Source organism: Marmota marmota, unplaced genomic scaffold, assembly GCF_001458135.2.
Source record: "Marmota marmota marmota unplaced genomic scaffold, marMar, whole genome shotgun sequence".
NCBI classification, from domain to species: Eukaryota; Metazoa; Chordata; class Mammalia; order Rodentia; family Sciuridae; genus Marmota; species Marmota marmota.
This window is the reverse complement of record NW_026000068.1, coordinates 22694230-22706369: the sequence shown is the minus strand read 5'-3', so window position 1 is coordinate 22706369 and position 12140 is coordinate 22694230. Positions and strand designations below refer to the sequence as shown.

Sequence of the window (12140 nt, the reverse complement as noted above, 5' to 3'; positions counted from 1 at the left end):
ATATTCTCTGTTTACCAGCAGATGCTATAATTTCATTCTTCTTTTGAGTAAAACTCCGTGGTGTGTATATATACCACATTTTCTTTATCTATTCATCTATTGAAGGGCATCTAGGCTGTTTCCAAACCTTGGCAATTGTGAATTGTGCTATAAACATTGATGTGACCGCATCACAATAGTATGCTGATTTTAGATCTTTTGGATACACTGAGGAGTGGGATAGCTGGTTCCTCTGGTGGTCCCATTCCTAGAATTTTGAAAACCTTCAAATTTAATGGCAACAAAAGATCATTTCACATTTTACTTTGCTTCAATATAGAGCAATAACATTCTTGAATAATTTTTTGTTTGCTTGTTCCCAAATATTATCCTGAACAGAGGTCGTCAGGAACATGTTTACTGCTAATGCACGTTACTTTGCAGAGGTTTCCTCTTCTTTGAAGACCTATCTATAGAGCTCTGTCCCTTAGCTCCACTCAGGACTCAGTAAATCGAAGGCCTGTTGCATGGCATTCAGTCTGGAGCTTTCCTACCTCAGAAGATTGGATCCTATCTCTAGAGTTGTCAGATAAAGCAAATAAAAATACAGAATGCCTAGTTAAATTTTAATTTCAAATAAGCAACAAGTCTTTCTTTCAGTACAAGTTATATTGCATTCACTGTTTCCTGTGTCCCAAGGCTGTTCCTTTCTTTGCTGACCCTTTGTTTTGAAGAACATTCTGTTACCTTCCTAAGAAAAAATAGGAAGGAAATTTTATGAGTTCCTTGAAATGTCCCCTTTTCTCTCATTTTATTTTTCTTTTTCTCTTTATGTTTGGTTGAAAGTCTAGCTATAAAATTGTAGCTTGAGACACAATTCCCCTGAGAAATTTGAAAACTGTTCTGCTATTCTTTGTATTCAGTAATTCTAAAGCTTCTCATTCACATACTTGGTGGCTTTTTCCTCTGGAACTATGACCCTTGTCAGCTCTGGAATATTTTCTTTTGTTATTTATTTGCTGCCTTTTTTCCTTGCATTTTTTAAAAAATATTTTTTAGTTGTCAATGGACTTATTTATCTACATGCAGTGCTGAGAATTGAACCCAGTGCCTCACACATGCTAGGCAAACGCTCTACGGCTGAGCCACAACCCTAGCCCTTTCCTTGCATTTTATTAGCCCTCTTTTTAAAAATTATTAGTCATACTTTGGATTTTTTGAGAATTCAATTCCTTCAGCCAGGGATTACAGGTTTGTGCCACTACACCTAGTGGAAGTGTGTTAAAGAACCCTGCGTGCCCTAAATTATTTTATTAATTTCATCCAGCATCAGATTCTGTCTGCTTACCTTAGTCTTTTCCTTTTGTTTTCTGATATGCCTCATATTCCTGATTGATCATTCATTCTTTTTATTATTATTTATTAGTTCTAATCAGTGATACATGACAGTAGAAAGCTCTTCGATTCATTGTACACAAATGGAACAGAATTTTTCACTTCTCTGGTTGTGCATGAAGTAGAGTCACACCATTTGTGCAATCATACATGTACCTAGGGTAATGATGTCCATCTCATTCCACTGTCTTTCCTACCCTTTTGCCCCATTCAAAATTCCTCCACTTTTCCCATGGACCGCCCCCCCCCCCCCGACCACTGCCATGGATTAGCATCCACTTATATTAGTGATCATTCATTCTTACTAAAGAAAGGCTGAGGATGAGTGTGTGGGTTTTCTTGGCTGCTGTGTTTGCAGGTCAAGTTTCCAAGGAGCTCTCTGCACTATGTCTGGGGTTGGGTCTCTGTTGGCTGTCAGATTCTACTACAGCATGAGCTGATGGGAAACCAGGTAGATGTCAGGCAATGACTTTCAAAATACTATAATATAAAGGGACGTGGGCCAAAATATCAAATCCACAAGTCTTTGTTATCCTCAGAAGGTTCATTTAATATGAAGTCTCTGTTTTTGCTTGTTTTTCCTGGATGCTGGACTTGTAGGAGTATAGGGGTATAGGAGAAGTATAGAGGCGGTGATTTACTCTACAGGTCTATATGTAAACTCTCAAATGATCTTCCTGCTTTTGGCTACATTTATCACTGTCAACTCTGTGTCCAGCATTTTTCATGATTTTTAACAGGCAATTCATGCCTCTCCCTTTCTATGGTCCTGTAGGATGTATTCATCATTCAGTGCACTTCCATAAGTATTGTTGAATTCTTGTGACTTGTGAGCAGATTCACCCTCCATAACCTTAGCTAGTGTGATGATTATTCTTTTTTTGTACTTTTATTATTTTATATTAATATGTCTCAGGAAGAGATGGTACATCATCTTGAATTTACAGTTTGCTATTGTTTCTCTTTTTTATTTCTTGATGAGAATATGATTTCCACTAAAGAGTGAGTTACTTTTTCAATCGCTCCCTCAGAATTGATCAGCCGCAACCATCATCATCTAATTGGTACTCTAAGGAATGTAAGATCCACTGAAATTTGAATATATGAGAGAAAGTGGAAGAAGATTTGTACTGAAAATTTAAAGAGAATTTTAACTAAGACTTTGAAAAGTCTTATGTTGGAATTGGTTTCATTCATTCCACATTTGTGAATGGCTATAATGGGTCAAGTACTAGACTACATTTTGGCAAGGTAGGAACATAAAGATGAATAAAGTATCGCTTGCACCCTTGAGGATAACATAATCTGGTGAATAAATTGAGTGTATGTTGCATTTTGCAGTTTATAAATTAAATTTAACTATGGTGGACTCCTGACACTTACTGATTTACCATTCATAGTTTTAATTTCTCCTTAGGGATCCCAAGATCCATGACGTGTAGTTTATTTATTTAGGTACAAATTTGAGTCATATGCATGGAGAGGTTGTGTGGATGGTGTAGTTGCTTGAGTGATGAGAGAGCCAAGCTGACACTTGTGGATCTCTAAGGTTTCCCTGTGCATATTGTGTATGAATTAGTAACCAGCTGCATTAACCATTTGACATCAATGGGATACAAGCACAAAATAGGTTTACTTTTCTTCTATCATTGATTTTAACCATGCTCTTTCATATCTCCCTGCCTGTTGCAAAGTTTCCATATACATCATTAAAATCTTAGGGTAGCTAAATTTAAAATTTTAATCTTATTTTTTCTAATCCCCTCCAGCTGGTTTGCAAGTTTGACCCTGCAAAGAAACTTGGAATGGGAGAAGGGGCCTGGTCTACTCTTTCACTTCATTTTTCTCTTTCTTGTTCTAGCTCTTTTGTTGTGCAGTGAAGGATGGTAGGATAAGGAAGGGGATGTATGTCAGTCATGTTGATGACCACTCCCCAACACACTCCCACATGGTTGTTATTACAACTGAGACATAACTGATTGGTCATCAATACTCTCTTTATAGCAAGCATCCAAATAATGGCTCATTCATGGGAACAGGGTGGCTGTATAGTTGTCTGATGTGAAATATCAGCTCTGTTTTGCTGTCCCACGAATGCCTTTAGTTCTTCCATTCCTGGTGTTTCGTATCCACATTCTTTTACTGTCAAGCAAGGTACCACCACGAGGGCTCAAATCCATTTACTTGACTCCACATCCTATCTACCATGACAGGCTGCTTCACTCTTACCTTCTTTATTCTCCATTAACTTTTTTCAACTCTGTGGGTCTCATTTCTTCATTCTCAAATAGGTACAGAGGCAGATCTGCCACAGAAGGAGGTGTTCAACTGGAAAATGAGGTCCTGGTCTGCCCTTCTCTCAGGTTCCTTCAGTCTCTGTGGGAGGTTCTCTCAGATCCTTCTGTAATTTGGATGTGAGAAGAGACAACCCACCCTCTCCTCAGTGAGGAGGGGAGGGAAAGTCCTCTTAACTCTGATCATTGCATTTTGCCAACTCTGTTTGCTCCAATCTGCCTCCCTGACTCCATCTTTTGTTTATGTAGGGGCAAGAAGAGGATAGAGTGATAGAAGAATCTAGCCCCAATTCCTTGTGGAGGACTTTCTTTATCCATGGATTTGGATTCTTCTTACTAATTCTGAGCCAGTAGGAAAAATATTGCTCAACAGCCCATTATGTTTATGCTATATATGTAGTCATATGAATTCACAGGGGACTTGAAAAAATGCTAGGAAACATTTTTCTTGAGTAGTTAGGAATGTATTTCCTTCCCCCCCATGTTTTTATTGGTGCATTATAGTTGTATACAATGGTGGGATTTGTTGTTAATATTCATACCTAGGGCTATGTTTCTTAAGATGTGATTTATAAGCCTCCTATATCTGAATCCACTGGGGAGCTTAAGGGAACTGTTGCTTTTTCTTGGGTCCCATGTTCAGCCATTGGGCTCTCAAGGTTGTAAAGGAGATAGGAATCAGGATTTTCAATAAATACCCCAAGTTTTACTTATGTTTACTGAAGTTAGATAACCACTTGTCTTGCCCACTACACATTATCTTAGTCCTCCTAACACTACTGTGAAGTAGGTAGTGCTGGTATTGTCTTCATTTGACTAATGAGGAAATTGAGATTCAGAAGAGAACCATGATTTGTTGAATGGCAGAGTAATAGTCCACACAAAGACAGTGATTAATTAGCTGCCACGGACTATAATTTTAAACAGAGAGAAAAATAGCACTGTATCTTTGTTCGGATTACCGAAGTAATACGTGTTTCTTTTAACTAAGAAACACATAAAGGCACAAAAAATAACTAAAGAAATATGGTTCCAATATTTAGATAAAATAATTTTTCCCTGAATATAATTTGTCAAGTCTCTTTTTACAAAATTGAAATCAAATCATATTTTAATACTCTTTAGTAAGCTGCTTCTTAAAATTAATGTTTTGTGAATTTTTCCATTCATTATGTCCTTCAACATTAATTTCAATGGCAATGTAATATTCCTCTTAATGAAGGTACAGTTTTAGATCTAACCAATCCTTTGCTGATGGACAATTTAATCATTTCAATGTTTTACAATTACAAAAAAAATGCTTCAATTATTAGGTAACTTAAAGGGGAGTTTGAAAGTACATTTCAATTGTCTAGAGAAAATGAAGCCAATTTTAAAAGGTCACATGTTAAAAGTATTGGGATCTGAAATGTTATGGAACATTCCCATGGTTACTAAAAAGATTATTTTATGTTGCTTTCTTTTTTTTTTTAACAGGAACAAGACCATTTTGTTTTACTTTAACCTGTTAAGATGTGCCAAGCCTTCCATTCTGTTTGGCCTACAGTGCCCTACCACACAGGTAAGGGAAAAGATGAGACTGGAGGTGTTAGAAATTCTGAGCATTTTTGGATGAGATAATTCAGAGATTTCATTTGAGTTCTGTGTAAGTGTGGTGGGAAAACATAAGTAAGATCTCATGTTTGTTCATAGAAAACCAAAACTAAATGGAGATTTAAAATTTAGACTCACTAAGGAATCCTAATGATTATCTTATCCAACCACCTACTTTTACAAATAAAGTGGATATATTTTTCTCACGACCATTATCATATTAGGAAGAGAAGGCTAGCTTCTGTAACTAACTAGTTTTTCAGTGACTTAACACCATAATGTTCTCCTTTGACCACATAAGAGCACAAGGCAGGTGTCTGTGGTCAGTGGACTACTCTCCTCCAAACTCCTGCTGTCCAATGACTTTGCCATCCTTTAAGTCCTCTTCATCACCTGTATCCAGCTGCCAGAAGGAGATAGTAAGAATGAATAAAGCACCCCTACTCTTGTTTTTCACTTTTTCTTTTTTAATGGGGATTAAACCTAGAAGGGCTTAAACACTGAGCCACACACCCAGCCCATTTTATTTATTTATTTATTTATTTTGAGACAAAATCTCACTAAGTTGCATAGGACCTTGTTGAGGCTGGCTTTGAACTTGCAATCCTCCTGACTCAGTCTCCTGAACAGCTGGGATTACAGATGTGTGCCACCATGCCCCGTTAACAACCCCATTCTAAGAAGCCATGGATCAGAAGAGTTACACATTGCAATTTTACTCATATGCCATAGAGATAAATTAGGTATGGTCATCCCTAGATGCAAGGAGGAAGGAATCAAGCAATGGTAGTTCAGAAATGAACTTGTTCCATGGAACAAGAGTCACAAACCTCAATGGACAGTTGATTGTGTCTTCCATAGTCTACTCCTCTGGCTCTCAGAATACCCTTCTTCTTCTGAAAGAAGAATCCGGAGTCCCATGTGCTTTCATTACTTAAAGTCCTGGCATTCCAGGTGCTATGGGTGATGGATGGTTCTCTCCATCAGATCTTGACACTAAATGTACAATGGGGAATGTGTAGGAAAATTAGAATATAAACTCCCATTCAGAAAGGGAGAAGTGATAAACACACAATAGTCCCTGGTGCAAGATGATGGGAAGCAGTCCTTTCTCTGACCTGAATTATGCTCCATGAGAGGCTCCTCCTCATCCATTCCTTATACGGTCTTTTGCTGAGCCACCTCGGAGGCTATTTCCTGTCCATTAGCTCCATGCCCCACCCTTGCTGAGCACTGGAGACAAAGCCCTCCAGACAGTCATATAGCTTTGAAGCTCAACTTCTGTTGTGTATGTTTAGTGCCTCAAAGAATATTTCGACAGATGCAGGCTTTTCTAAGCTAGCTTATAATTTATTTGGAATTTCATCAATCTCAAAGCTTAGTAGACTTCTGACAGACGTGCTTTTTCTTGCTTCCATGTGCCAGTAATAGTACCCAAAGATCTTTCCTAGAGCTAGTTTATAGATCCACTTTCTTTGCTTACTCATCTCCCTTAAAGATTTTTGAAATTTTATTTCTGCCACTTAGGATTTTGGTATCTTAGTTCTGTGACCACCTCTATTTAAGCCCCCAAGTTCAAGGTCAAATATTTGACCTTGTCAGTAACAATAATCACCACTCTTTACAATCTCAATTTCAAGCATCCTACTGTCTGGTCCTCTCAACTTATAATATTCCCAATTTAGTGATTTTTCTTCCTCACTGGGAAGTACAAACCACTGATCCTTACCCCCCTTCAAAGTGTGCCTCATTTCCCTGATTTTTCATCTCCCTCTCTACCTGACTTAGATTCCTGCATACCTTATTAAAAGTTGCAACTTTATACATACTCTCAACTCCTTTGCCCTCTCTCACTTCAATGTAGTAAATCTCATTTCTGGTTAAATGTGATTTTCTGCCTATTCCTATGCATGTTCTTGGAAAAGAGCACAACAATCCTTTAAATTTAGGGCCTAACCTCAAGTGGGTATTTACTGCTGTTCCACAACCATGCTCTAGACCCCTGTCTGTTCATTAGCTTGCTTCCCTAGAAAACAATTTTATACCTTTCTCTCTTACCTCCAACCTCAAAACCTTCCCAGCCTCCATGCCTGATTTTGCTTCCTGCTTTGATGAGAAAGTACAAACATTCAGGAGACAGTTTGAAAGAGTTCTGCTCTGACCTCCACTTGCCTATGTGCCTTCATTCATATCATATACTCATCCTTCCTTTTCTTCTCTGTGGGAGAAACTGCCTGTGCTTCTTGTGACAGCCCCTCCTTTTGTGCATGAGATCTCATCCTGTCTCGCATCCTGGATTATATAATTTCAAAAATATCCTGTTTTTATTCATTATCATTTTTCCTTCTCTACTAAATCATTCCCCATCAATATCCAACCATGTTGCTCTTCCTTACATCTTAAAAGAATCTTTTTGATCACATATACCTTCTTAGCTACTGCTCCACATCTCTGTGCCTCTTTTTTTTTTTTTCAAAAGATGGTCTATATTCGGGGATCTAAATCCTTTTCTTTCAGTCTCATCCAGGGTTTTATCCCTACTTCAATTCCTAATTTGAAAATTATACCTATTGATATACCTATTATTAGACCAAAAGTCATTTCTCAATCCACATTTACCTGATCTGGTAGAAGTGTTTAATCTCTCTTCAGTACAATACCGTCTTCATTTTATTTGGGGGGCACAGATTCTTCTGTATTTTCTCTCAGCTCTGTGGTTGCTTCCTATCAGTCTCCTGTACTGTTTTCTCTTCATCTTTCTGACATCTCCTAAACATTGGAGTTTCTTTCCTTACCAAACTTCCTCTTCTAATTTTGCATTTACTCTTGGTGATCTCATCTAGTATCATGGAATTAACACCACCTTCTACGCTTCCCTTTCTAATTTGTATCTGAAAAAAAAATCTGGGGGCTGGGGATGTGGCTCAAGCGGTAGCGCGCTCGCCTGGCATGCGTGTGGCCCCGGTTCGATCCTCAGCACCACGTACAAACAAAGATGTTGTGTCCACCGATAATTAAAAAATAAATATTAAAACTCTCTCTCTCTCTCTCTAAAAAAAAAAAATCTGCTTTATATTCAACCACCTGTGTAGTGTCTTTACAGGTAGAGTTAGTTGACAAATTTTTAAGTGTCTAAAACTGAATTACTAATCTCTGACTTCATCCCTATATTTCTTCCCTACCCCCCAAAGTCTTTTCTCTTTCAGTTAACATTAGTACCGAATTCCATGGAATCATCCTTGATACCTCTCTCATGTACCCATGCTTGAACTGTCTGTTAATTCCTTTGGTCATCCTTCTGAATCTACTCTGGACAAAACTACTTGCCACCACCTCTTCCCCTTCTCAGGGAACCATCATCTCTTTTCTAAAATCAGTTCAGTGATCTCCTGAGTGGTCTTTCTGACTCTGTCCTTGTGTGAACCTGATCTTCTATAGTCTCTTTCCAAACCAGCAACCAATGTGAACTGTTCAAATGTAAGTAAGATGATGTCTCTTCTTTGCCTAAATGCTCCAATAAATATTATGTATCCTTTTTGGTCTGACCAATTCTCTGAGCACACATCTCTGATACTCCTTTTGCTCGCCACACTCAGGTCACACTGACCATCTGTTGTTCTTTAAAGGACCCAGAAAGCTTCTGCCTCTGAGCCTTTGATTTTACCATTTTCATTCCCTCCCATCCTCTTCCTCCAGACTCTAAGGCTTGATTCATGTCAAATGTTACAAATGCAAAGCAAATGTTACTTTCTTAGAAAGACCTACCTATTTAAGATTGGAATATCACCCAGCCATCCCTTCCCATCTAGCCTCTTTTCTATCCTTTTTTCCCATAGCATTTAGTCCTATCTTATAACAAACATTTGCTTATTTTTTATTTGTTATACATCTCTCCCTACCAGAAGGCAAACTGCTTGAGAGCAAAGTTCTCATTTGTTTTGTTCGCTTCTGACTCCCCAATTCCTGGAACAGTCTCAGCATAGGTGACAAGTCAATATTTATGGAATGAATAAATTAATAAATGAGTGAATTAATATCTTCCTACTTTCAGTTAAAGACTTTTCTACCACATTATACAAATCTGTCACTAATATGACAAAACAAAAAGTAGTACACATTATGCTTATTTATTATTTTTCATAAACTATTTACTAAATCATCCTTTCTTCATAACAAATATAGTGTTGTAATCTCCAATGCAATGCACCCTCCCAATGACCACATTCTAATTTATTTAGAGTGTTTAGCATATATTAATTGGAGATATAAAAATAGGGGCAAAGAACTACACTTGAAGTGCCCTTTGTGGTATACAGAGAATCAGAATTGAGTCAGGATATGTTTTAGATGCTGATAATGCAGCCCTGCACTTAGTTTGCCAGGCCATGGTACTGATCTGAGCCATATTTTTATGCATTAAGTTTTTGATAACTGCCAGCGTGGTCCAGACATGTGCCACAGGCATTTAAAGGACAGACTGAGATCAATTAGGATACCCAACCTCAATGTGACCTTCATTTTTGGCTAATTATATGTTGATTGCTACTAATCAGCACCCTATTTGAAGTGAACAAATTGGTCTGATAGAAGAAAGAGTAAAGAGCAGTTGCTGTGTTGGTTTTTTTTAAGAGCTCATTTGTGTCTGGAATGAAATCTGATGTGATTCTCTTTAACAAACCACATTTTACCATTTTAATTACTTTCTTTTATGTGTTGCATTCACAGCACTTTTATGTGTGGTACACATGGTGTGTGTATTTGTAAGAGCCGAAATTGTCATGACCCCAACTCAGTAGTTCCTACCATCATTTAAAGCCTATGAAAGCATTAGCTTTTTAAATGCTCACTTTTATAAATCCACTGAAATGCATCCAACAGGGGAACTAGTTCAGTTATCTTTCAACATCTTTTAAGTAAATAATCAAGCCTGGGAAATATCTCCTAATATGTTAATTTATTCAGATTAACTGCAATCAGAATAAACTTTTGATATTTGCATTGATGATAACCTTAATCTTCTTCCAAAAAATGTGGACAGGTTGGATGGTGTGAACACACCTATATAGTTCTTCAGCTTTTTTAGAAGGGTACCTGTGACATCTCTAATATTTTCTCCAGAAGTGTGTTAGTCAGTTTTCCATTGCTGTGAAAAAAAAAAAAAACAAGAAAAACAAATTAAAGGAAGAAAGGTTTATTTTGACTTATGGTTTCACAGGTTTCAGTTCATAGACTCTTGGCTCTGTTGATTCTGGGCCTGTGGTGAGGCAGACCATCAGGGCAGGGAGGACCTAGCATAGCAAAGTTGCTCACCTCATGGCAGCCAGGAAGGGTGAGAGAGAGAAAAGCAGGTGAGGGGTCAGGAATGAGATAGAGTCCCCCAGAACATACCCCCAATGATCCACTCCCTTCAAGTAGAATCATACCTCCTATAATTTCTACAACATCCCATAAGCCATTCAGTTATGAATCCATCAATGGAGTAATCTATTGGTGACACTAGAGTGCTGATGATCCAATTATTTCTCAAAAGCCCCACCTCTGAATATCACTGCACTGGGGACCAAGCCAACACATGAGCCTTTGGGGGACATTCTACATCCAAACTATAAGAAGAGGTATATAAGTGCGCGCGCGCGTGTGTGTGTGTGTGTGTGTGTGTGTGTGTGTGTGAGACAGAGGTGGGGGGGAGAGGGAGAGAGACTATGAAAGAGAAAATATATATGGAGGTGTGAGTGTGGAGGAATGGGCTGTTTACCTTGTCAAAACTTCTAGAAGGTATTAGATTGCTGCTGTAACAAGACGATGTTCACTTGAGATTTGAGGAGTCCACTTAGTTGGCCTAGTAACAGCTGTGAAGTCAGCACTAAATACCCTTGTGTATAGCAGAAACATGACCCAAAAGAAGGAAGAAAGATGTCAGCTCAGCAGCAGTATTTTTGCCTAACTGCCTATAGGGGTCAGCCCATGAGAATAATTACCAAAGTACAATGTGGAGATGGTGCAAGTCAGGGCAAAGGAGGAGTTCACAAGAAGAAACTGAATTAGTAGAGATGTTTAATGGTTGACTGTAGCTCAGATGGCTTACTATGATCTTTCTTTCTTTTTTTAATTATAAACAAAAGCAAAACCAACAGTAATTCTTTCTTTTTGTGGAATTACTAATTGAATTGCAGTCACTTCCTGGTGGCTCCATGAATGAGTGATTTGGTTTGGCACTGATAGTACCCCAAGTTCATTAATATAAAATGATTACATGAACGACCTCTCTGCCCATGTCTACATGGTGTTGGGAAAAGACTATAATAATGATTGATTGTGGCAAGTAGCCCTAAATAATTGTTCATTTCTTATGGGATAAAACTCTGATTATGTTTTGATAATTCACTGTCACTAATTATTGTAATGGCATAAGTTATCAACATTCAGAACATTTTGAACTACCATCTTATTCATATTTAGAAAAGGACACAAGATTCTCACTCTGCATATGCATAAAGTATACAGGCAAAATTAATCTTGATTTATACTCTTAGCTCTAATTCATAAAATCATTTTTAAAGTTTTATTTAAAAATCCATCATTTTTAGGCATAAAGTGGTGCATTCCAGTAATCCCAGCAATTTAAAAGTCTAAAGTTGGAGGATTGCAAGTTTGAGGCCAACCTCTGAAATTTAGCAAAATCCTATCTCAAAAGAATTCTTTAAAGGCTTGGGAATGTAGCTCCATGGGAGAGCACCCCTGAGTTGTATCCTAGTATTGAAAAAAAAGGCCATCATCATCTTATAGTAATGGTCACATAAATATACACATGTGATAAATTTTATAGAACTACATCCCCATGCAGACACACACAAATGAGTGAATATAAAACTAGTGCAA

The 12140-nt window shown here is 37.8% G+C and overlaps 1 protein-coding gene across 1 annotated transcript in view; it reads left to right on the top strand.

The window, feature by feature from the left end:
• Slc44a5 (solute carrier family 44 member 5) overlaps window positions 1-12140 on the top strand; it is a 335047-nt gene that overhangs the window by 289430 nt on the left and 33477 nt on the right. The window contains exon 5 of the mRNA XM_048814088.1: window positions 5145-5229. Coding sequence (XP_048670045.1) covers window positions 5145-5229 — 85 coding nt within the window. The remainder of the gene's footprint in view (window positions 1-5144; window positions 5230-12140) is intronic.